Below are 27,462 nucleotides of genomic sequence, written 5' to 3' on the forward strand. Positions count from 1 at the left end.
TGCGGAAAAGTGGAAGGAATTGGTGTTTCACTGGAAAAACGCAAGCCACTCTGGAAGCTTGAGTTGAACGAAAAATAAGGCTCTCGCGTGCGCCTTTACTCAGACTGGCTTGCTGTAGAAAACAATATCTACCGATCGGATTACGCCAAGAATGGCCGTTTTAGGATACGGAAGCTGCCGAAACCCAAACTGACCGCGCCAAAGACTACACCGACAGAGAGCTACAACTCAACCTGCCCCAACCCCCTCTCCCAGTTATCAAGGAAAAACGTTTTCGACTTACAAACCTTAATGTTCTGAGTCTCGCAAATACTTTCGGTGGTATAGAACATTTGCCAGCCAGTTATGATCCCACGTGGTTATTTTTACCCAAACGTGGCTGCTTCCAGATATACAAAATTGAAAGCTATCGCCTCCTAGGATTTCAGATAATAGGCAATTACAGAGAAACTAGAGGAGGAAGAGTTGCAATCATAATAAAGGAAAATATAGAATGCGTAAAAATGAACGGTACCCTAAGCACGAGAGCGCTTGGTGCGAAGTGAAGCTAGGAACCAATTCAGTCGTAATGGGAGCAATCTATAGATCCGCTAACGCATCGATGGAGTACTTAGAGGCCATTCAGCACTACATAGAAACACATAAGGCGTGAAACCAGCGGTTAATATTCGCCGGAGATATTAATTCGTTAGGGGTTGACAGGAATTCAGTGACCATTTAGTCACAGCGACGAGCTGAGAGCAAGGTGCTTCTCGGCATGTTTTTTGAGAATCATAGAACAAAACTGGTAGAGGAAAACACTCCGAAAAAAGGAACAGCGCAGTCCACATTAGACTTGGTATTTCTAAATGGATGGTCTGAAAAGCATGAGGCAGCAGTTGAAGGTGGTATATCAGACCCCCAGCTTGTATTTGTACAAACCAATACTAACGTTCCGGCAACAAATGTAAGAGAATGCACTGCGCACGCCCCTACGTTTGCTAAACCTGACGCCACGAGCATCATCGATTATTTTCCCTTTTATCCAGATAGCCTCAGCTCTGACGATGATATTATTACCTTGTAGACAAACTTCAAAAGGATTATCTTGCACCGTGTAAACTCATTCGTACCATTAACGAAAAGAAGAAAAAATAGGCGTAATCATTGGATAACTTGAGAGATTATTCGTCTGAAGCGAACATTAGGAAGACAAGGAAATCAAAAAATGGTGAAAACATATCTTTCCTACTATAAAAGCTGCGAATACAGATTATAAGAAAACACGAATTTTTCGCGGTCTTCACCGCAAAAGATTTACGTTTTTTTTCGCAAAGCACTCTAAGTCAATACAGCATTGTTGTTGACGAGTAAACCATACCCGACTGTTTGAAAATTGCATCTTACCCTAATGAGTTCTTTCCGTCTGTATTTTCAAATGTTTCCAGTTGTACTGCTTCAACAACACTGACATCACTATTCCGCATGCCGAGATGCCACAAGTACGGATTAGCTATGAAAGAATACCATCGCTCCTGTTAAACACAAAGAACAAAAAACTGTGGGTCCAAAAGTAACTCCAAATGCTTTCTCGCGTAGATACGTGTAATACTTGCGTTCAATACTTGGAAATAATCTTCAATGGATCCTTGCAACAAAAACCAGTCCCAGACGACTTGATTGTAGTAAAAGTGATCGGGAAATAGACAACCTGAGACAAGCAGAATGTTGGAAATTACTGGCCAGTCACCTCCTGCGTCTGCTGCAAACTCCTTGTACTATAGTCATAAATTGAAATACGAAGAACGGAGGGCATGGCGCTCAGTAAATGCCTCGAATCCTGGCGACTTCCGCGTATGCGCAGTGCGAAGAAGTGACCAACCTTGATGGGAAAGGACGTCGTATTTCCATAGGGCGTTGGGCACTCAGCACGAAATAAAAAAGACAGGAATATAGCTGCTTGCGCCGTTTCTACTCAACGCAGCAACAAATTTAGATACCGCTTGCGTGAGGGGGTACCGAACGCTGTGGGACGACAAGCCAAAACGCTCACTCCCCGAACGACGATAACTAATAATTTTATTACAGTTCGTAAAAACAAGACCTGGGGAGTTGCATTTATGCACTCTTACGCACTCTTGCAAATTGCCAAAATTAAGAATTTTTTCCTAGCAAAGAGTTTTGCACCACGCATCCTGCGGAACTTCGCCACTTTCAAATTTACGGCAATTTCACGGCGGAGAAGTTCTGTGAAATTTGTTTTGTTTTTTCGTAGTGATGGCAACCGCTATTTGTAAGTGCTTAAATAAAATAACGTGACATTTGCCATGCTACAGTTGCCAATGTGTGAATTTTACGTTTCTTCAAACAATATATATTATGTCATGTCTTCTTAGCCAAACCACAAAGAATGTCTGCAAGCCATTGAACAGAAAAAACATTCATAAGTTGCCTTGATTGTTGCAATTCATCGAGTCTATAAATGCCGGCCAAACTTAATGTGCTTTCAGTTTCGAGATAAAAGGTCAACCGTAGAACTGGCGCCGCTTATCGTCATGAAACTTTAAAATGACGAAATGCCACATAGACAATTTGTCAGTTGGTTGTACGTGCCAAACCTGAAAGCTAATCAAACAAATCCTCCAGCGAATTCCAGAATTCGCAGATAGTTACACCATCCATACAGGTTTTCGTGAATGCCGAGGAGATGACTACCAACAAGGCGTAGAGTGAACGTCAGTGCGTTCACGCAGTGTGTCCTGAAATCACACATACAGTCAGAACTCCAACTGACGAAACCCGACCTTACCAAATTTCCGACCTAACGAAGAAATCTCGCTTCCACCGCAGGTGCCCATACGACTCAATTCCTTTTAGACGTTGAACTAATGAAAAAGATTCAGCGCCATTCTCGCTTTAACTAAGTACTTTGAGAAACAGATATATAAAAAGGCCAAACTTTGAAAGCGCTTCATAAAAACGCCACGAAGATACTTGCGCCACGTCAGAAAAACAACACCAGACATCTTGTTTTCTTTTCATGGAGCTGTACAAGATAAACTCAGCAGTACTGGGTCCACAGACAACGGCACTACGGTCAGCACGCTTTCCACAATCTTGAAAGCAAGGCCACCATCATGCATCAAACTTCGTTAATAATTGCCTCTAAGAAAAAATATCTCAAAACCCCGCACGAGAAGTTGTAGGAAGCCCTGTCAATGTGGTTCAAGGATATGAGAGCCAAGAACTTGCCGCTTCGCAGGGAAATGGTGCATCTAAAGAGCTGTGTTTTACGCGTCTAGTGGGGGGCGACGACATAAGGGCACGCTCAGGCTGGCGTATTATTTTCACCGTGGACTTTTAGTGCATTGCTTAGGCAGGCGCGAGCACCGCGGCTGCCGCAATTATAATGTCAATGTAGCTGCTGGGATCGGTTCTAATTTGACTTCAAATTTGTGGAATCGGCGGGTTGTGATATGATAGTCGCTATTTTACTGAGTTATTTTTTCAACGAAGTAATTGGCGGTTACCTGCGACTTAATCAGGCCAGGTTTTACCTGTACCTTGTTTTGTCTCTGCCATTATGTCATTGCCCTTCTTTTCACCCTCCAGTTGCCGTCGCTCCGTATTCCAGATTTAGGCAGCCCTCGTATTTGGCTTACTCAGTATTATTTTCCAGTAGGCAGTAAGTACGCTCTTCCACGAACGCTTGATGAGCAGGGTTGGTAGCGGAGGAACAGCCCACACACAAAAAAATTCCCGGGGCCATCTCTATCATTAATAGATGAAACCTCAGGAGGTGGAAAGAATGCAGTGCATAAGTGTATTCTCGGCTTCAGCGTTTTTGTCCACGGACATAAAACCTTAACGCGATACCTAGGGAGGAGCGAGACATGCACTGTGCACTTGTATTTTTGACACATTAGCGTTTTTTCCCATGCAGAGGAAACCATTGGGCGTGGGGGGGAGGGGCGGGTGTAGAAGGAAGGAAAGTACAGGCATGAAAGGCAGGGAGGTTAACCAGGTTACAGTCCGGTTGGCTACCCTACGCATGTGAAGTGGGGAAGGAGGGATTTAAAGAGAAAGAAAGGGTATTGAAAAGACAGGGAATAGAGCTTGAGGAGCAAGAAAATAAAAATTAAAGATAACTACACAAACAAAACAGTAGGCGATAATAAAGCCTGAACTAAAACGGGATACTAACGAAATGACAAATGAACAATGGTACACAGTGTCTCTACAATCGTTCCGACAGGCCTGTGTCTTTAATAAATGAAGTAATGCTTTCGTGGCCTTTGAGGGCTGTGATGTGAGTACAGCTATGCGTCTTGCGTCTTTGAAGCACGAAACATTCTAGCGCGAGGCGTTGGAAAACGAATGTCCCGCTGTGTTCTTTTATTGCGAGTAACGTACCAGCAAGAGGCGTTGGAAAAAGAGTGTCCCGGTGTTTCAGTACCACGGCTACATGATACTACGTCGACACATGACGACGACGACATAAGACGCCAACAGCCCTAGCCCTAATGGGCTTTGCCCCTAACATTCTGAAAGAGAGCCTAACAACGCCATCGGGTTGATAACAAATCAAGGATGTCTCATATATAGGTGTTCCTTTAAGGAGTTGACAGTAGCTATGAGCTAATTTATAGCTTCAGCTTAAGGGGAAGGCGACAACGTGTACGCTGTGTATGCAGACGAACACTTTTGAAATACGTCTACAATAGTAAAATATAAAAAATTGCCTCCAATACACGCTGTGAAGCTTGTTGGACTAGAAAGCGGTAAACGACACCCATGCAGTTTACTCATGTGATATCACTTAATTGACACACGTGGCAAAAAATAGAGAAACCAGAAACATGAAATTGGCAAACTCATCTGCGTGGTACTTGCGTCATTTCGCATCCTTCTCTGCGTCACGTCGCTCCCAGTCATCCTGCCGCGCTTGTCGTTTGCGCTGTGGTTCTCGGGCACCACATGCTGGGTCGTGCCTAGCCAGCGCTGGGTGTCCTGTGCGAGAGCTGCTGGGCTTTGCCTAAGACGCTGCTGAGCGACACGGTTTTGTTCTTTTCGTCGAGCATTACCTTCACGCTGTTCTTCTGCTGCTTTAACTTTTGCGGTCGACCCATGGTAGCCCGGAATGAATTATGTCGGTCACTATGCCAGCCTCCCTTTTAGGGCACAGCCCTCGGGCAGCAGTTACCCGCCTTCTACGATATGGCGGTGTCCTAAACGCAGCACCGCCGGCAGTACCGTCAGCTGTCTCACTGCCTCTCCGTCACAGTTGTTTTGATGCGGCGCCGCCAAAGAGCGTCTCCCCACCCACCCTGCACTTTTTTGACGCTCTTCTGTTCGTCGCTAATCCAAACCATAGGAACGCCGGTATCATACATTATGCCGTTGGCACTTCTCATTAGGGTTTTGAATCAGCGCAGGTGGTAGCCCCGCCACTGTGCTCGTTATGAGTACACCGTCTGACACTCAGTGTCCTCGTGTGGGCGTGCCTTAGTAGCTAAGAGGACGGGCAGTCGCTCCGCTTGTTTAGTCGGGTACAGGCTCGATCCCTGGCGGTGCCAATAGTTTGTGTAGCCAGTAGCCAGTAGTAGCCTGGGATATTTGTATGTGTAGCCAGCAGCAGCCTCGAAGGTTTCTGCTTACGCGCACACGAAACCGTTCTGGGCTGGTTATAGGTATACTAGTTCGCAGTAATACGACTTTTGCAGTGCCTTCCGCTGTTTTTAAAAGGGGGTATAACAGTACCTTTTTTTGAGAACAGAAAGAACGCGCACTACCACGAAAGGTATCGTCCTGTTGCATCATGGGAAGCTGCGTGCGCAAGGTTCTCGATGATGATTGGTCTCCAAACTTTAAAGAACAGTAATATTGTCGAGATGTGCTAGGTATCCTTCAAGGCGGGAGGGTCTGCCAACGATCAACTTGCTTCTTGAGAATCCTACGGTAAAGATGCTTTAATTCGCAGGAAATGTTACACAGGTATTTCCTTACACAGAATCCTTTGTGACGTGTTTTCGTTCGTGGGGCAACGTGATAAACATTATTGGAATTTACTTGTGTAAAATAAAATTTCCCGGGAGGGTTGGGCCTTCGCTGTCTGAGGTTCATGAGTGAAAGAAAAACCCGTGTTCTAGGGTTGTATGTTGAGCTTCAAGTTTTGGTTAGTTAAGATAAACTCGCTTAAGAAAGCAATTTTTCAAAAAAATTCTAGTTCCTAATACTTAGACGACAGAATGTCTTAAATCTACTCACCTGTAAACTTGTATAGCTCCGAGTCCACCTTCGTGTTGCCAAAGTGGCGGGCTCGAAGGAATAAAACAGGGTTAATCTGAATCAACAATACATTACTAGCACTCTCTTGTCCCCGAAGGACCTTGATCTGAGCCGACGCTGAAATCACTCGCGATGGTTTCTCGAGTTCCGCGAACAACGGACATAAGTTTTTATCCAGAGTACTCAACAAAAACATTCATTGTTTTTACACAGAGATTGCATTAAACCAAAGTGCCTAATAACGAAGATCTTAACGAAGGTCCTTCCGCAAGACCTCTATGAAGCGTACAAACACTCTTTCCTGTTTTTACAGCCTTGTAAGTTCAAAAGGAAATGAAATCTACTACTACAAATTACTTCAGCACATTAACAAGAACAATATCATGGTAAAACCCTTGGCGTTATGTTTTCTGAAAATTTAACATGGGATTTGCACGTTGAATACGTATGCAGCAAATTAAATAGAGTTATGGGAATGTTAAATCAGAATCGACACGTTTTTCCTTTGGCCATAAAACGAGTTCTGTACAATGAACTTTTTTTACCCACGCTCAATTACTGTCATTTAGTCTGGGCAACTTCATAAAAAAAACATAACTAAACTAACAGTGTGTCAAAAACGAGTTATACGAATTATTGTGAATGGTGTCAACGAGTTATACGAATTATTGTTAATGCCCCCTACAATTCTCATACTGTAATTATTTATTCCGCTCATACAATATTGCAAATAGAATATTTTTACCAATTTCGTCTCGCCTGAACGTATCGGACATGCATTCGTACGCGATATAAGCAGTTCACAAATTTATTTAATCTTGTCGAACATCATTATGAATACAATACTCGAGAACAATACCCATGGATTCAACATTTTATCGCACATCCTACGGATTGCAGTTATTATCTTATAATATTGCACTGCTTCTAACTAACCTTCGTCATTGGATATTGATGTTTCCACGCTGTCGACTCGTTCGCTACTTACGCATTTTCTTTCTCAGAATAGGTAATGCACTGTATTTCCTTGTTGGAGTTTTGTTGTACTTTTTTCTTGTTATTTGTCTTACTATGCCTCTTCAATATATATTCAACGAAACGTGTGAAGTGGTGATACATTATGTGTGTTAAATGCCCATGATTTACTACCTAACATATATGCTGACTTAATTTTTTGAGCAATGTTAAAAATACTTTTCACTTCAATATATTTTGTAATTATACACATGTATGTGTATATGCATGTATAGATGTGGATGTGTATATTTATGCGTGTTTGTATTGCATTACCCATAGTTTCTTCGAAGATCTCTTATTTACCATTTGTTTTACTTCATATCATCAAACTTCACTTTTTGCGTTCTTATTCCCAGTTGGAAAATACTTGCTTCTGTAAAATTGGGTGTACTCGTGACGCTACGTGATAACTATTGGATATTACAAAACCGTACCATAGAAAATAAAATGGGGGGTCTTGGGCTCTGGCAAGATGCAAATGTGCAGCTTTTTCCCTATTCCTCCCTCTCTTTCTTAAGAGAAAAATAAAAATTTGATTATATTTGATTTGATTTGAATTTATACAATACCCGCAACCCTCTTACTGCCACAGAAAATAACTTTCGTAAACAATATCGACCAATGCCTTATGGTAGAACAAACTACGGCCGGCAATACACAGATGATCAAATCCTCTCCTTACTCAACAAAGTTAAGAGACACACTAATTTTTACCAACGGTTGCAAAAAAAAACGCATATCAAAAATATCCTGTGAGAGCAGTTAATTGTACATTGCTGAAGTTTACCGATGCATGAAAAAAATTGTTGCAACAAACTCACAGATATCTGCGCTGAAGTACGTCTGTTTTGTATGGATTTAGTTGTCCGCTCACTCAGTGCACTGCACTGAAAAACTCGCGAGTTTTGTGACACCATAACCTGTGTGAAAATTTTGTATTTGTATTCCTTGTTTTGCGCAAAGTAGCCATTCATTGAGCGTTGGAGTTACGCGACTGCAAACGTATTTTCTGTAGTTTTTGTTTTGTTTTTGTACACTCGACTGCAAGTGTGAAATATAGTTATTGTGCCCGCACGATACCTGCCACCCGGAGCATTGTCCGTTGTCAGGCTGTAAGCCTTTAGCCTCTGCTCCTCCTCCTGCATTACAAAAATAATAAAAAAACTCCCACCTCCCCTCGCGGGAACCCCTGTGTAGATGCGACGCATAGGGGGTTCACGTTGCAGCGTTGGACAGCGAAGGAACGGCGCAGGGACGATGTAGCGGAGTGGCGCAGGCACCGCGCTTTATAGCGCGCATAACGGTATGGGGACGCGCCGGCGCCAGTGCGTCTGCCGCGGCTGTGACGCAACACAATCCAACACAATCCACTTTAGTCCAATCCAATCCAAATCCAAATCCAATCCAATCCAATCCAAGTCAAGCCAAGCCAAGCCAAGCCAAGCCAATCCAATCCAATACAATGCCACTCGCAAGATAGTGTTCGCTATCGGAGAGGAGAGGGGGTGAGCGGCGGAGAGCGCAGCTGGCACTGCGAGGAAAATGGGGGAGGGGCGGACGCCGACGACAACGCCGACGACGCCGGATGCAGGGACAAGGCGGGTGAATGAGATGCGGTCGCATCTAAACGAAGACCAAGAAGGAAGTTGGACTATTGGAGTGTCGCATTGACCCGCTTCCGAACTTGCCGCGTGGCCTTGCAATTATTGCTTTCCGGGCAAGTATGATCAAGCCTGAATTGTGAATAGGAACACTGGATTTTGTAAGCCAAGTACATTTATACAGCACTACATCATGCCGCAAAAACGACGTCAATGAATAATTAGTGTTGTAGTTTTATCGGGAAAGATCCATCAGGCTGCGGGAGAACATTTTCGCAGCAGGCGAAGGGTTCAGGTGCTGTTGGCCACATGAATGGAAACAATAAGGCGCGTGAAGTCGTTGTATAAATAAGGGAACACAGCCTGTGAACACCGACGCCTTGCTGGCCTTATGAGAATATTGTTCCTGAGGCGGGGTGGCGGAGAGAAGAGGTGAAGCGGGGACACTGGCTTCCGGTGGGCACACCGCTATCAGCTGGTAATGCTCCCCTCTGGAGAAATAAAAACGTCAGCGGCCTTACAGATGACGTCTGCTGCACATAGCACCAGTATAGTCAGCGCAAGGACATCAAACAAAAACAACGTCGTTTTCACAGCCGGAGCGCAAGGCCTTTTAATTGTTGTATTATGCATTTACAAACTAGAACACTACAAAAAATTTTGTCTACAGACTACATAATTGTGGTTACACGGGTACATTCTCTTGCGCCAACACAAGACATTGTTATAAAGCACCTTATATTAGCTCCAAAGTCTTTACAAATAAATGAAAACTAATAATATTTTCTTGCTGCGTTCCTGAAAACACCGGCATGGACCGCCACGCCGGTGATCCAAGCTTAGCAGCAGATTGTTTTGCACCACACGTCTCCTACATCGAAATAACTTCACTCACATGAAGAGAAAGAAATTTCGCAGTGCACTTGAAAGGAAGAGACAAGGAATGAAATGCACGTCAACACCACACAGAAAATGTTCAAACAAAAAGTAGCATAACTTCATTGATACATTCATTTGAAAACTTGGGATGGGAGCACTGAGGGTAGCCACAAAGGACACATCTTTTAAAGCGTACACCTTCGCACTACTTCACAAGTACAATGAACGGCCCTCCATAAATTCTCATTTTAACGCAATGTAAGGCATTGTATGATACAAGCCGGCGGCACTTTTCAGGACTTTGCAGGCATAGACCGCATTCCACTCTCAATTATTTTCAGAAGATGCAAAACCTGTTTAATTGGAAGTCTTTTATCACGCCTCAGCATCACAGCGACTATAACAGTCATCTCTCACTGTGTAACTGCAGCCCCCCCCCCCTCAAAAAAAGGGCGTTACTGCTTTCAGACGTTCATATAAATTTATTGCCGCCATTTTGAATTTTTTATTATGAGGACCGGCATGTGGTAAATTAAGGATCCTCTAGGCCCAAACGCGCAGCACTTTTCGCACAGTTATACTCTCGTCCTGTAAATGCACCGTACCAATTTTAACAGCGTACTAAATTACGGCACAGCGCAGTTTTGGCGCTCTTTGGCCCCAGACGCTTTGCACCACAATCAGCTGCATTCTACTCCAAGCATTGGGTTTTGTCGAAATGGCTTGTGACATGTGCGATTACGTGCACATGTGCTTTTTGTGTCCCTGCTACTGTGAGCCGGAATAAAAATTCATGTCTGTGCAACCGGAATATGACACTATACGCGATAGGGCACTGCCGGGACTGCGCCTTATGGCGAAGCTGTCTTTGTTTCAACCGAAGGAGCGCATAAACTGTTGTATACTCATTGCTCGGCCTATATGCGATGACTCAGAACAACCACAAACTCATGCACTGCTCCGTTCAACGACGACAGCGATTCAACACAAACATTTCTCTTCAACAATTTCTTGGTTGTCATGTGAATTCGGATTGGCTCTGTGTTTTAGCTTCCACTCACAGGCAGCTTGCCTTTTTATTACGACGCCGTTGCCTTGGAGACTTCACGATTTCATTTCGCATGAACAAAGCTTCGAGTTCAACGATCGTCGTCGTTTGATGTAGAGGTGCGTGATTATTTTCTTTAATTTTGTACTTCAATGCATCCTCCTCAAACTGTGCCGAAATAGCGCAATCGAACAGACATTGGCTTCATAAGGCGGGGGACCCGTGTTCAATTCCGACCACGCGAAGCGTGTTTTTGTTTGCTTACCCTTCGCTCACGATCATCATCATCGACACAAATAGTTGACTTTCCTCCAGCGCGTTTGGGCGGACTACAGATGACATCAGCGAAAGGCTGAAAGCTTTGATTTATAAATTAACAATTTTTCACTGTCCCGCCCAAAGACAGTTTGGAAATTCACTGCCAAATTAGAGGGTCACATCTAAAGTTGTCTGTTTTTTTTGTAAACACAGCAACCTTCCACACTATGATGTCCGATTCGAAATTTGCTTTAGACCCCAGAATTGTGTGGGTTGTAATCTCGATGGGCTTAGAATGAGTTAAAATATTCCAAAGTGGGGTTGACAGAACGTTTGTGGATTTCATCTAGAAACAGCGCAACAACGGACTTTGTGGATTTACACGCTGAGAAGGACCGAAACCATTCAGATAATTGGAATAGCCTTCTGCATAACCCAAGTTTAGGGGCCATGGAAAAAGCTGAGGAAAGCATCGGAGTATGCAAACTAGCTATACCGCCAGCAGACCGCTGTCTTGGTGAACCAGCCAGTCTTTATTTCTAGCTCGGTCTCGCAAGGCAATCAAAAATAAAGGCAGTGAAATTAAAGTATTCACTCCTCCAAAGATGAGGTAAAGGTTGTCGTACGACCCAAGCGTGTCCCGGTAGAAACCTGCAAAGAATGAACAAAACGAAAAAGTTTATTTGTCACAAGTTGTCACCTCAAGTTGCGTTACCAAGTGAGGGTGCATATGCAAGCTATAAATCTGCAGTTAAACTGCTTCCATTGACGTGTTTGACACTTCTAGTAAAGCTCCAACCTTCTTATCTTCGTAATTGGTTTTTGGCTGAATTTACTCAAACGTAAAACACCATGTGCTGTAAATGTACGTAAAATTCATATTAACTTGCTAATTTCCTATTGTGTGGTAGTTAGCGTCACATACCACTCCTGCCATCGTTCGAAAGATTGTTAAAAAAAGGACGGGAAACGCCTCAACTATGTTTTACAATAGGATAAGAAAAAACCACGCATGAATCTCGGACAGAATAAACACCACTAGACGCACGGGGTCACAATTTATACAAAGCCTTTTCGTTTTGTAATGTACCAACGAGCTCAAGTTTGTAATCTTATGTTTTGCACCCTCAGTCTGCAATATTAGTTCCCCCAATATAGAGGACACCAAAATTAAGTAAAGGAAGCAGATAACTTTTTAAATCCACCACGTATGTATGTATGTATATATATATATATATATATATATATATATATATATATATATATATATATATATATATATATACAGAAAGATAGGTCGGCAGTCTACAATGCCAAAGGAGGCATTGGGGTGTGGTTAGGCTCTTTTCGTTTTCACTACGGTTAATAAAGTAAACATTTTTTTTAATATACGAAGAAAGAAAGAAAGAAAAACACGCGCCCAGAGTGTGCGCGTTTTTTTCGTATATTTTAAAAAACTGTTTACTTTATTAACCGTAGTGAAAAAGAAAAGATCCTAACCACACCCCTATGCCTCCTTTGGCATTGTAGACTGCCGACCTATCTTTCTGTATTTCCTCAACGAGCGCCTCATTTCCTTACTATATTATTCTGCGAAAGCCTAGCGAGGGTCTCGGTTCTGGCAGCCTTGATGCCTAGGTAGCATAAGAGGGCTTCCCGCCAGTAACCCGCTCATGACAGGCTGTAGACGTTCGAGTCACGCCCCGGGGGTTGAAAAGAAGGTCCCCTTCTCCCCGTGTAGTCAGAGTGGTGCTGGCTACCACCCTCAAGTGTTAGATGTACTTCTAGTAAATATAAATAGCCCAGAAAGTGAAGGAGAACACAGTCGCCCAGATAGCCGAATTGGTAAGGCATTCGACATGTAATCGAAAGGCGTGGGTTCGGTCCCCACTCTGGGCGCGTGTTTTTCTTTCTTTCTTCGTATATTTAAAAAAATGTTTACTTTATTAACCCTAGTAAAAAAGAAAAGAGCCTAACGACACCCCTATGCCTCCTTTGGCATTGTAGACTGCCGACCTATCTTTCTGTATTCCCTCAATGAGCCCCTCATTTCCTTACTATATTATTCTGCGAAAGCCTAGCGAGGGTCTCGGTTCTGGCAGCCTTGATGCCTAGGTAGCATAAGAGGGCTTCCTGCCAGTAACCCGCTCATGACAGGCTGTAGACGTTCGAGTCACGCCCCGGGGGTTGAAAAGAAGGTCCCCTTCTCCCCGTGTAGTCAGAGTGGTGCTGGCTACCACCCTCAAGTGTCAGATGTACTTCTAGTAAATATAAATAGCCCAGAAAGTGAAGGAGAACACAGTCGCCCAGATAGCCGAATTGGTAAGGCATTCGACATGTAATCGAAAGGCGTGGGTGCGGTCCCCACTCTGGGCGCGTGTTTTTCTTTCTTTCTTTCTTCGTATATTTAAAAAAAATGTTTACTTTATTAACCGTAGTGAAAAAGAAAAGAGTCTAACCACACCCCGATGCCTCCTTTGGCATTGTAGACTGCCGACCTATCTTTATGTATTTCCTCAACGAGCCCCTCATTGCCTTACTATATATATATATATATATATATATATATATATATATATATATATACATATTTATATTGTAAGCTTTGTTTGCCGCTACAGCTTGTGTGCCACCGTACGTAGACGCGCAGACGCGCTTTCACGGTTCCCGTTTACGCAGTCGTCGGTCGGCTCGGTGTCATCTACCCATACGCCCCACCTGCCTATTGCACCCATAGATGTCAGGTCGGCCGATTTCTGCGAGTTGGTTACGTGCCAACCCGCCGACAGCTACTGCCGAAACATGATGGATCGGCTTACCCGTTCAACGCAACCACCTAATAGCAGCCTACATCGGCAACTGCGAAATTTTCGGTTGATCGCGCGCTGCACCGTATCAACCACCACACCAATGGTGCCAGATGGGTTCCAGTTGTTCCTCGTTCCCTTCGTTCAAGCATCTTGCAACCTTTTCACGATAACGCAACCGCTGGCCACCTTGGATTTCACAAACCCTACGAGCGCGTTCCAGGTCGCTTCTTTTGGCCGGGGCTGTCTGCAAGTGTCGCCAAATGCGTCGCCTCTTGCGCGCCCTGTCAACGTCGGAAGAGATGTACGTCTCCATCCGTAGGTCTATTGCAGCCGGTTTCATGCCCAGCTACACCGTTTGAAGTGTTCGGTATTGACATTTAGGGCCCATTGCCTATGACGGCCACTGGTCCCCCCTGGATCGTCATGGCCGTTGACCATCTAACTTGCTCCGCGGAGACGGCTCCACTTCGTTCGGCCAGCGCTGCTGACGTCGCTCACTTTTTTACACAATATTTTACTTCACCCTGGCGCACCTCACGTCCTCCTAAGTGACCGAGGCAAGACCTTCCTGACGCAGGTCATCTCCGATATACTTCAAGCTGCTAACACCTCTCAGAGAATGACATCGTGTTACCATTCTCTTACTAACATCCTTACGGAACGCTTTCACTGCACTCTTTCCGACATGCTCTCGATGTAAATACAGCCTGATCACCGAAATCGGGACCCTATCCTACCTTTTGTTACTTTTGCCTTCAACACCTAAGTTTAAAGCTCCACAGGACACACTCCATTCTACCTTGAGCACGGGCGGCACCCTTCACACACATTGGATACCTGCTCCTTCACCGCTCGGGTTTCCCCTTCTGCATCGTCTCCCGAGCAATTCGTTTCTCGGATCACACATTGCGGCCCGCTTGCTCGCATGCGTACTCAGGCGGGTCAACAGGGCCGCAAACAGCGCAATGACACTGCTCATCGATCTGTTTACTTCTATCCTGGTGACAAAGTGTTCATCTGAACACCGGTTGGGGTGTCAGGCTTCTGCGGGAAATTTTTACACCGCTTCCTTGGCCCTTACAAGATTATCGAGGCGGCCTCACCCTTAAAATGTAGCGTCACCCCAGTTTGTGGAACTTTGGACCACCGTCGTCGCGGTACAGAGATCGCACACGTGTCCCGATTTAAAGCCTTCACTCGTCGTGATCCTGACTAACCCGCGGCAAGGCGGCCGCTTTTTCCAGGAGGGGGCATTAGTGTGAGATTTCTTTGAGGCTACAGCTTGTCTGCCACCGTAGGTAGCAACTGCTCACTATTATCATCACCGGCTTGAGGTCATCACTTCTTCATTCCTTGTACATACTCATTATCATTGACAATCCCACTTCATCGGAGATCATCAGCAGTGCTTGGGCTTGATGGCCATCTTGGTTTTTCTTCCGACTCGCCCCCGAATAAAGGAGCTGCGAAGCCACGATCTGGTCACCTCATATCTATGGCATATTTATATATATATATATATATATATATATATATATATATATATATATATATATATATATATATATATATATATATATATATATATATATATATATATATATATATATATATATATATATATATATATATATATATATATATATATATATATATATATATATATATATATATAGTGATACACAAAACAAAAAATTAGGCACTCAGCTGGCAAAGTGAAATAGAAAACGAAACGAAGAGATTGAAAGTAACCGATTGTAAACGGGAAACACAAATAAACACAAACCCCAAAGCTCACAGCCTCAAATACATGCAAGGGCATCTAGTAACCAAGTTTGAAAGTTCGGTGCATGCGCTAGTCTTTCACATATTCGAGATTACGGCCTGCAATAACATCGTTTGACTGCTCAATCAAGTGAAGTTGTATATATAGTTATTTGCCTATTTACAAATTACAGCGCAGCTGAGCAAGATGCAAGTTGCAGGTCTTTTCACACTTAAGATTTATTTTGCTTGCTCCGTTAGACAGGGTTAGCACGCTGCTATGAATGCGAGCCATGCATCCGTAAGCCTTACGGATAGTCGCATACGGAAAAGTAGAATATCGGGTAAACCACAGAGCTGTGTTTTTTTTCGACGTCAGTTGTTTTAGTTTGTACTCAACACCGCTGATGAACAGAAAACGAGAGACCCGACGTGTGCTGTGACGCCTTATCACATGCGCGGAACGGTACAATGCCGGGCGTGATGGCTACGTGGCTACTTAGTATGTTTCATTTTCTAGACACCTTCCGTCTATATGTAGGCCGCTCTGTGTAATCAGAGCACAAAGCGTGTTTGTGCAGTGTCCATGATATGCAACACTGTGCGCTGAAGGAAGTGAAAACGGGTTTATTTCCGGCCTGTCTCCTCTCAACTGCTTAAAAGGACACAACATTTCTCTCTGTAAGACGAAAGGGTTCCAGTCCACATATACCGCGGAAAACACGCGTACTGACTAAGACTGATTTAGAGCTTCGCGCTATAATACTAACCCAATTTGTTGCCGTGCCCACTGACGGTCATAAGGACGCAGCGTGTGTTCAGCATTAACACATGAACTGCAGGTAGACAACTGCAGGTGGAGCACATTGAACCAGCCCGCGTAAATTCCTGTTCTAGACATCCTGTTCTTCGTGAGTGAAGTCTTTGACATAGGATACTACCCACCACTCACACAAATCTTTTGATGGTACCCTGTGCAACAAACGACATACCCCCCCTCCTCCACGACTGGCAAGCATTTTAAAGAGATTAGACAAGCTTGCGAAATTGTCTGAAGGAGTCTTTTTACCCGCACCTTTTGATCTAAAGGGATATTTTTGACTGCAACAGTCACTCTGAAACAAAGCTTTTAGAAATAATCACTGCGTGGATTTTCAGAGATTCTACACAATAACGGTGAACAAATGTTGCTTACCTAAAATTGTCGGGTTACCCAGTGATACTGGCAATAAGAAGAGGCCCACGCAACCGTAGAACAAGGGTAGATGCTCGAGACATAGGTATCTGGTGACAAGGACAGACCGCATGCATTGCACGTATCCTTCACACGCTCCGAACAATGCGTTTAGGGTGGCGAAGCACACAAATGATTGATTGAAAGTCATTCCGAGTACTGCTATGGCCGACCCAAGCATACTGAACGCCGCAAACAGAGAATGGCCGCAGATAACTTTGTCTGAAAGATATGGGACCACAAGTCGTCCCAGGAGCCCGCCAACGGCACTGTACGTCTGGAGGTAGTTGGCGTCCTCCAGAGGTGCTCCTTTGTCCCGTCCGTAGTCGACGACCGTAGTGGCATGCGTCACGGAAGTCCAGTCGTTGAGAAAGTACACAAGTACGAGGACGGAGAATTCTGGAATAACCAGTAAGCCCGCAACGCTTTCCACAGAAATGCCAGCCATACCAACGGTTGCTCGAGGCTGGTATACTGGTGACACCGGGAGAATGACCGGGATCGTATGTAGCTGCGGTATTTCAATTGCGCTGATTTTCTGGCGCTGTTTGTTTTCTCCTGAAGGGTTTTGCTGCTTCTCCTTGCCAACGTGAAAGCACAAAAACTTAAAGGGACCAGGCTGCTTTAACAACATTACAAGCGGTGCGGCTTGCATTGTGATAGCTCCGCATAAGAGGAGCGCTCCAGGAAACCCGTAACGACCGACGAGAAGAGACATAATGACCGGACCGGCAAGTCCAGAAGCTGCCATGGCCGCGTACTTCACCCCCGTCGCAGTGGCCTTGTACTTGTCGAAGTAAAGCATTGTGTACAAGGCGAAGCACGTCAGGGCAGCACCATAACCTACACCTGGTAAAAAAAAGATAAACACAAAAAAAAGTTCAGCCACGTCGCGTTTGCTCGCGAATACTTTGTGCAAGGGAAATAGGGAAATAGGGTAAATTAAAAAAAATGGCATGTACGATTTCCCTAATATCTTCATAATTATTAAAATCTGTAGTGACTGCGTAAACGTGCTCGTTTCCCAAGCCTAAAATAAAGATAATACCAATCGGTGCAAATACAGCGCTGAAGCAGCATTTCAAGAAGACCGTCTACATTTCTCGACTCGCAGGCACACGTAACACCACGTGTCTCTATTAGTGTGTGGGTGTGGAGTTGCGTTAGTTTGTGTATGAATATAAAGGCTCCAGTTATTCTTACTATAGTCGCACTATCACAGTATGTAACCCCCATGTTGAGACTCTGTGCCTTTTGTTGTGAAGGAGAAGTCTTCAGCTAAGTTTATACAAAAATGTCTCTATCCATGACAATTTCTGAATTTTCCATTTCCTAATTACGTAGTAAATGTTTGCATTCTTGTAGCTAACGTACGCGATTTTGTGCTGGCCGTTATGGTAGTCTCGTAAATGGTGGTACTTCGTGCGTGTACTTTTTTTACTGCACTCCTTGGTGCTCAGTTATCACTTCAACTGAATGCAAGCTTGTCTGCGCGATGCCGGTTCATAGGTCCGACAAACAACCGCCAGCAATGCTGATAAGGTATAACCAGTCTTGCTAGAACCAACTGTTTTCGGGTCACATAGATCGCCAATAAGTAAGACGTGAGGAAGAAATCAGTAATTTAGCACTATTCAGCGAGATAAAATACAGTTATCTCTCGCTAACTCGAACTCCTTTATCTCGAAATAACAGTCAAGTAAAAACTTTTTCTCGGCGTGCATTTGGCTACCAGAGGTGCCATATATCTGCCACCTTTTATATCGAAACATTTCTTCGGGAACTACTGACGTCTTGAAATGTTAAGAAAAAGGAGACAATGCCACGTCCGCCGAAGGGAGCGGATAAGGTCTTCTTTCTAAAGGATAGCTCCCACTGCTCGCCAACCACGAGCGGAAAATGTTCGCACCAAACGCGGTATATGGAACCGATGTCCGCTTTACCGGAATGCTGTCCGACGCCTACATCATTGAGATAGCTGTGGACGGCGCAGCTGACCATGCGGACGACGGGGAGACGACGCAAAACAAGATGACGGACGATGACAAACAAGAAACATGCTCCGCCTGCTTCGCAACAAAGTAGAAGGTTGCGGTGGCGATTAACGATTGGTGCGATGCGTTGAGCAGCTAGACAACGCCTTTCTGGGACCAGACCCGAATGCATACTAGCGAACATCAAGCAGTTCATGCTTCCATAATAATAAAAATCTGTTTTTCACACGTATCCTGTTGCATTTACTACGACAGCTCCCATGTGTAGTGTCAATTTTGTTACCTGCTCACATATCACTAACTTGGCCACACATGTTCGGAATTGCGCTTAACACGAAACTCCGCTTGCCACGAAAATTTCAGTGGATTTTACATGTCGAGTTAATGGGGAATTACTGCATCCCAAATCCTTCTAATGTTCTGAGATATACATGTGAAGCATATTTTGGGGTAGGAGAACACTGTGACGTAAATTTATCAACTTCAGTGCTGCATAATGCTACAGATGATCATTCTTACCGTAGACACCTCCCATCGCGACACTGAACCACAGCATGTTTTGACAGAAGGCGCCGCCGATAGCGCCAGCGCTGGCCGTAGCCACGGAAAGCATCGTGAGCCAGAATACAGAAACCTTGGTCTGAAAAAGAGCAATTCCGAATCCTGTAAACAAAAATAGGTGGCAAAGTTAAGGACCGTCTCTTCGTGCGTTAATAAACCGACAAAAGAAATCAAAATTGTCCCTAGTTACTTTTTACCAGGCAGACAAACGAGGTTGTTGAGTGTTAAATGGTAATTTCATTATTTCTAATCACATATATTGTCCTGTAGCCGACAGCCTCATCCCTGTGTAGTTCAGTATCCCGCGCAACGCATAGCTCAGGACGTTTAGAGAATGTTCGTTATGATCGCGTAAATATGCATTTTGTTTTTGAGGAAATAAAACATACAAATGCAAGATTTGAAAAGGACTGACAAATTTTTAACATCACGACAATCAATATGGTCACTAGCACTGGAAGAAATAGGATGGGATTAACAAACCTAACCAAAAGGGAAGTACAAGAGCAGGAGACAATATAAACATTTTACGAGCAAGAGTTGATGTTGGGGCAACCACCCGTCTAAGAATTCTTGTCGAGGTAGTCCTAGGCTTCCCTGAAAGTTGCGTTCTTTACCACCAGCACGCACTTAAGGTGCGCTGCTCAACTGGCCCACCCAGTGGTCGTAGGATGTGCTGAGATTAGGGGCTAAGGAATCTGTGTCTGAGCACTTAGTATCACGTTGTTGACAGTGCCGGCCAAGAATAATAATTTCCTGGTAGTCAAGAGGAAAAACGTACTTGGCGCAAACCCGTGTGCCATGAACGCAAACGTAGCAGCCCGCATCATAAACGTGCATTGACAACCACCATCCCGCTCAACAACCACCATCCCGCCACAATCATCTTCACTACGGCGGCGCCCTGTACGCGGGCTGAGCCACGTCTACAGATCGAACAGAATTGCTTGCACGTGCATCGGAATGTCGCAAGCGTTACAGATCCACCCAGGCTTACGAAACAGTAAAAAATGTAGGACGCCAGACCTGTCTCCCGGGTCTACAACTGTCTTCGTACACATAGTGGCCTTGTAGTTCTCTGCTTTCGCCCCCTCCTGAGGCACACAAATGTAGCTACGTTTGGATGCACCGGAGCGTGAGTTCCAGACACCCCTCGGCAGACAGGCGTTTTTCAATCTCGAGAGCCCCTCGTATACGACCACGTCGGCATACAGGTCCTCGGCACCCCGTCTCAAGGAAACGCATTCGTTTCAGCTCCGTTTCGTGCGCGCGCAACCACCGCCCAGTGCAGCCCCCCAACATGTGGTTGCATCTGCAGCACTCGCGTACTACTGATTCAGGGATAATCTCCCTCTTACAGCACTACATGTTCCTGCAAAGCGTGCACCCACTCCGCCGCAAAATATTGGACCCTGTGAACCATCCGCGCCGTCTTCTGCCACTAGCGTCCGCCGCCGCATTCCTAACATTTAGTTAGGAATGCGCATGTGGTTGGTTTTACGGATAGTAAGCAAAAAAGTGGCCACCGATTGATTGATTGAATCAAACGTTTATTGGAGGAAAGGGGAGGCCCGGAGGCCGTGAATGGAGAATGGGAAGTGAAGGGATAGGGGTAGCAAAGCTCTTCGTCGCAGAATTGAATGTCCCTTTTTTGAGCACTAATTTTGCGTCCATGATGTTAATAAGGCTCTTCTAAGGATGGATAGTCACCCCCAGGCTACACTAATCTCGCAAGGCGATGGTCGAGTGGCAAAACACTCGTCTCGGAAACCGGAGGTACTAGGTTAGAATCCTGGGACGCCGGATACCTACCGGTTTCGTTTAATGGTACTAGCGTCCCCGTACCATAGCTTGTCTCGACGGCGGAAAAAACGCTTGGAGCTTGACCAGAAGCAGCCATGGGGGGCCATGTGGTAGGTCCGTCGAACCCCTTCGGGCGTGGTCTGGGACAGCTGGGCACCCACCAGTTCAAAGGGTACAAGCGCCCCCTGTCTCGGCAGGAGATAAAGGGGTTGAACACGCACCACCACTGCGGCAGACCTGGTAGGTACATCTGGAGCCGCTGGTCACCAACCAGAATAAAATTGGGCACAGGCGACACCCGTACGGGGGATCCAGTGTACTGGAAACTGTTCCACCGCGTCGGTTTGTACCATAGGGCAGAAGAATGTGGGAGGTACATCGGCACCGCTGGGCGCCAACAAGTAAAAATTTGTACAAGCACCCTCTGCACAGGGGATCTCGTGCTTGGGAAGTTACCGACTTTGTCGGGAAATGTCCCGGTGGAAGGGGACGTAACTTTCAACCGCAGCGATTACTCAGCGGTACAGCACGCGCCTCGCATACGGGAGGTACTGGGTTCAAATCCTGCTACCGCCGGGTATCCACGGGTTCCTTTAATGGGTACAGGCGTCCCTAGTCGACGGCCGACCCTTGGGAGGGGAATCCAGGCCTGGAAAGCTGACTTTACCCTTGCGAGCGGCCCCTGACCCTTGTCCATCTGGCGGGGCCCCCCGGCCATCATGCCGCGTTGCGCCATTGCGTGGGGTTAAACAGTCTGGCGGCATGTCCTGCCACAGGCGGTGGCAAGTTGAGCGTCCACCGTGGCTGTGGAAGACACCAAGTGCATTCGTGTGCCTTGGTGGCACCGGGCGCCAACCGGTAAAATAGCTACAACCGACTCCCCGGCCTGGCGTTCGGCTTTCGTGTGGACTACAACGCTTGGGAAGTTTCCGGCTTGCATGGAAGTTCCCGCTCTGGAAAGCGGTAGTCGCAAAAATACAGTAACGTTTTTTCCAATATTCAAAACCTCCCTTTAATTAATGTATCATCAGGCATCCCTCAGGGCACTGGATTATCACCTCTTCTATTTTTAATATTCATTAACGACGTCCCAACAAACACACAAACAAAATTTCGACTATTTGCAGATGACTGTGTCATATACTCCCCCATTCAAAAACATTGAAAACAGTACTAAACCACAGCAAGACCTCAACACAGTTGCGCTGTTGTGTCATGAATCATCAATACTGTTAAGGCCAACCAAATGCAACTTGATGTCATTGTCCCATTAGCACACCATTGTTCGTAATACCTGCTTTGTCAATTCGCTTCCTCTCGATTCGGCCTCCTAATACAAGTACCTCGGAATGCACATGTACCTATCGCGTTCATTTGCGCCACACGTGAAGTCCATCTGCTCCAATGCTCTGCACACACTTGGTTTCCTGCGCCGTATTCTAAAATCTGCACCTCCGGGAGCTAAAAAACTAGCATACTTAACATATGTACGCCTAAATCTCGAATACGCGTCGTGCATTTGGAATTCATCCCAGGCATATATCGCTAACTAACTATAACCAGTCCAAAACCGCGCAGCTCACTTTATATCCTCACCGTTCTCCAGAGAAATCAGTATCACCGCCCTAAAATACTCAATCCAACTGCAATCTCTCGCGTAACGCCGCCTCATCCGACGTCTATGACTCCTGCAGAGTTTCTTTTTCCGCCCGCAATCAAGACACAAAGTAAAGCCCCCAAACAGAACTTATTCCCGCATTAACCATTCTAACCCTATTGCATGAGTCAATGCCACTGCAGTCGCAATGAACGACTCCTTTTCTGCCCATGCAATTGCGCTTTGGAAGCACCTCCCCGTTTTCATTGTTGCAACACCTGACCGCACATCATGCCGCGTAAAACTGGAACCCAACTTTGATTCCATCTAAGAATTGGCTGTAAATATGTTCTGCCAGCGTACTGTATGTATACAAATTTTTGCCAAGTTGTTCGTGCTCTTCAAACTCTATTTCCCACTCTAAGCGTGTTTTTGTTTCTTTGTTTCTTTGTTCACTTTTTTTGTATTCTTGACCAAACTACCATATGCGTATTTGGTACTGTAACGTGTATAATTTGTTCATATTGGTTTTCACACCCTCCAGAGTATTTTTTGCCTCTCCCCCCCCTTTATGTAATGCCTTCGGGACAATAGGGATGCAATAAACGAGATAAAATGAAGTGACGACTGGAAACCACCAATATCACGTACGCCCACCCGTCAACGACATCTTGCCCGCTAATGTTAGCTTATCATAACACCAGTGAGCCACAGAGTACTGAGGTGGCAACGTCACTATCTCCTCAATTTCCAAAACCACCACCGCTTACAGCCACTGCTAGCCTTGTCAACACCAGCCTACAATCTGGGATACGAAGAAAAACTGCGCAAAAGAGAGGACGTAGAGGGCAACCACAAACCACAGGTGCTATGGTATGTGGTCTGCAGCGCCTGTGGTTTGAGGTTCCTTTCTTCTCCCTCTCTTTTGCCCTGTTTTTTTATATTAGAAGGTACCATGCGGTCCGGCAGCAGACCGTTTCGCTAGAATCTTTGCACCGCACGTCTGCCCCCTAATTGCGAGTGTACATTGCAGGCACCGTAGGCCACTGACGAGACGCAGATAGATGGCGCACCTCTTCTGCCATTGCGACAATTCGTCCCGGTTTTGGCGAATGCAAAGGTGTGGCGTTAATCCTCCCAGCAATACGTTCTCAGTTGTCAAAACATTACCTACACAACTGCGGCCCCTCCGAGTGACATGCTTGCCAACCAGCAAACATGTGGTCTGCTAGTCTCTGCACGAGCACAGGTACGCATAGCTAACCAACTGCGTACACTGTTTTGACATGTCCAGTAAGTCAAATATTCTGAGACCACGTTCGTCCTCTAAGCTACCTCTAATACACCTCTAATCCACCTCACGCAAGCTCCTGTATTCCTTCGCGCACTGACGCCGCTTCTCCTGCTACGAGCCGTCGAAAAAGCGTCGGGACACAAAACGTCGCTCATTTTATGACCTCCGCGTTATTACTCGTCAACTGTAAGCTCTCTCGATAGCGCGGCATCTGAAGTTGTGCGTAGACTTTTCTCTCTTCCGCGTGGACCAACTCATTACAGTTATTAGGGTATTGACCACTCGTCTGCACTATGTTCCATCCGACAAAAGACGAGTAATGTCAAGAAGAACAGTAGCGTCAATGTCACTTCGTGAGTCACTTTGCCTCATCTGAACACGGGCAGGATTGCGACATTTCCCTGCATACGTCACCGTGCCGAGTGCGAATTCAGGACTGCCTGCGTTGCGAAGGCGGGCAACCATCGTATGCGATCTCTAAGCAGTTCCTTGAACCGCGTGGTTGTGCAACCAATGGAATCGTTTTTGAACCACAGCTTTACTACTTCTGTCCAGCGGTTTCGCGGAAGCGCAAGTTAACCTTCTGACCAGAAACACAAGTTTCACGACACACCCCTCGAACCGCATTGTGTAATTCGCCGGGCATGGTGTGGGCGCTGCGCACAAGGCCCCATTTTACGTCGTTCAGCTCACACGCATGTGCCATTGGGGAGTCTCGGGCGATGTGGCTCATCTTGCGCCGCAAACGCCGAGAATGAAAGCGAGGCCGGGCCTCCTTCTGTGAGCGTTGCATGGGACCGAACGGCTTGAAGCCGTGGTCGGCGATGCAGCTACATCAAAGGTTAACCAAGCAAAACCAAGACTGAACCAGACGAAGCCAAGGTTTTGCTTTGCATATCCCAGGTTTGCTGAGCTAAGCCACTCCCATTTATTAAGAGGCATCGCCATCGCCTAATGCCACTCTTTGCAATGCCGCTCCGCAAGACGTTCCCTGCTGTTCTCAGCCCCTAATGCACTGGAAGTTAAAACAACCGAAGGGCAATATAACTAGGACTGTTTACTGTGCTATTTTCAACACAAAAATACTGTCTCATTGCTTGTAGATATTTCGAAATCGTGTGACTACGTTTCTAGTACTTTCTGGTATGATACTGGCGCCTCTTCATAATCAACCAACTATCATCAGTGCTAGCCCAGCTGTGCTATGCACGAGCATTAGCTGTACATAATTACCACCATCTCTTAGGTGGTTCTTGGCCCTAGTGCTCGAATAAACGGCCACGTCAAACATGGCCGCTCAAGTGGTGGAGGGAGCACCTCGATCACGCAGTCTGCCTCTCCAATCTCATTCCTGAAACCCCATTAGGGAGGTCGCTTAGCACACGAAGTTCCGCCAATGACAGTGGAACATGCCAACGGTGCGGCTTCGGCCGCCATCTTACCGTACTTTGTTCCAAGCCGCCAGCGGGATCCCGAATGTTCGCTGGCCTTCCTTGAGAAGACGCTGAGGATAGGCTCGACAGCTACGCAGGAGTCAGCGCTTTTAACAGCTTGGACGACCACTCGAAGGTGTACAATGCCAGGTTTTCCCTTTGTGAGGGGGCCAAAACGGGGTTTTTACACAACGAGCCCCGTATCACAGACTGCTCCAATTTAACACCGCAACTGAGCCTGATTTTTGGCTCTGCTGACTTCTTTTGCCTTTCGACTCCGCAAAAAAGTAGCTGGAGGGGCCAGCACAACATCCTTGCGAGATGTACACGGGATGCAATCAAGATGCTTTGGTCCTGTGCCAAAAGGTAAACAGGGACATGACGGAGGCTGATCGCGTACGCCACATCTTGAAAGGGATCGGCTAGTTTGCCTTTACTGCTCTGGCCCTTAAAACGCCAACTACCGTTCCGGATATAAGGACGAGGTGCCAACGCCTAGATGACCTTCAATCCATCCATCTCCAACAGTATACCGTGACTCGGCACGTGGGTGATGAGGAGCTCGGAACTCTAATACGCGAACTGATTCGAGAAGAACTCCACGGCCACGTCACTGTGTATCCCTCTGTTACGACGCACTACTCGGCATCACCAGATCATTAAATAGGAGCTCGCCGCGTCTACCCACGGAAGGATGCCCCCCTATCTTACCACTCCTCCAGTCACGCCGTCCTGTTCTGAAGTAACTGGGAGGCCGCTCTGCCCGTGGCTGCGATTCCCGCCCAATCAGTTCCTGCTATGTGGAAGCGATAAACCAGGCCCCTGGACCGCAGCGTTACTGTGCATTGTGGAGATCGCAGCGCTCTGAGTACTCTTTCAACCGACCAGTGTGTGAGTTGAAAAATACGACGTTGACGTCAACACGCTGACCAATATTTCGGCATCAGTATTTTCGGCACCAAACAAATTATTCGATCTAAGCAAAAGAAGCAACGAAGCATAACAATGAAGCATAATCACTGAATGCGAAGACGGTGTTTACCGGATACTTACGTCCTGTGGTAAGACATTTGTAGGCTAAACAGGTCGCTGCCTAAATGAACAGCTAAAAGAACATGACTACAATGTCCATCAGCTATCAAAAAGCCACGCGTGGCAGCACTTACATGACTGCCTGCTCTGTGCCATAGTATCCCTAAATTCGAAAACACAACAGTAATCTTTAAAAGCAGGAACCACACCACGAGGGTACTTGTTTAAGGTAAAAAGATTGAAAGAGCTGGTGATAACTGTGCCAGTGTGCCCGCGATAGGTATCCCGCAAAAGGAAATCGCATTCTTCGAGGCCAGAGGAAAGCGGGTGGGGCGATAAATTCAGGGACATAATAATGGTTTGACAGGCTGTATAACCTTCTCCTCGCACTTTGTACCCACTTGTTGCATCTTTCCCTGTAAGTGTGCTATTTATTCTCCGCATTTGGTAAGAAAGCAATCAGTTAATAGCAGCGTTCGTGGCGTCTAATTTTGTCCGTCCTTCGTCAAAATGTGCGCTGTTCCTTCCGTTGCATCCGACAAAAAAAACACAGCGTTTGCTACTCCCAATGGGCTATATAAATTTTATGACGTGCCGTTCGGTTTGTGCAATGCTCCGGCAATGTTTGAGCGGATGAAGGACTCCATGTTCACAGGACTGATATACAAGACGTGTTTCTGCTGTTTTGACGATGTCGTTGTCTTTTCCTCGACGTCTACTGAATATCCTCAATGCCTGGACGAAGTGCTTACGTGCATCACCAAAGCTGAAGTTCACTTAAAGTAAGAAAAATGTCGTTTGGCGACTAAACACATCAACATGCTCGACCATCTCGTTAGCAAAGACGAGATGTAACCCGACGCTAACAAA

The 27,462-nt window shown here is 45.8% G+C and overlaps 1 protein-coding gene across 1 annotated transcript in view; it reads right to left on the bottom strand.

The window, feature by feature from the left end:
- Positions 1-9,580: 9,580 nt before the first annotated feature.
- Positions 9,581-27,462, bottom strand: part of LOC144145441 (monocarboxylate transporter 12-like) — a 31,067-nt gene continuing 13,185 nt past the window's right edge. The window contains exons 2-4 of the mRNA XM_077677065.1: positions 19,392-19,535; positions 16,840-17,727; positions 9,581-11,721 (exon numbers count right to left, since the gene is read on the bottom strand). Of these exons, the coding sequence (XP_077533191.1) occupies positions 11,561-11,721; positions 16,840-17,727; positions 19,392-19,535 (1,193 nt within the window). The 3' untranslated portion in view covers positions 9,581-11,560. The remainder of the gene's footprint in view (positions 11,722-16,839; positions 17,728-19,391; positions 19,536-27,462) is intronic.

This window comes from Haemaphysalis longicornis, unplaced genomic scaffold, assembly GCF_048455015.1.
Source record: "Haemaphysalis longicornis isolate Haplotype H1 unplaced genomic scaffold, Haemaphysalis longicornis Haplotype H1 scaffold_7, whole genome shotgun sequence".
In the NCBI taxonomy this organism is placed as follows: Eukaryota; Metazoa; Arthropoda; class Arachnida; order Ixodida; family Ixodidae; genus Haemaphysalis; species Haemaphysalis longicornis.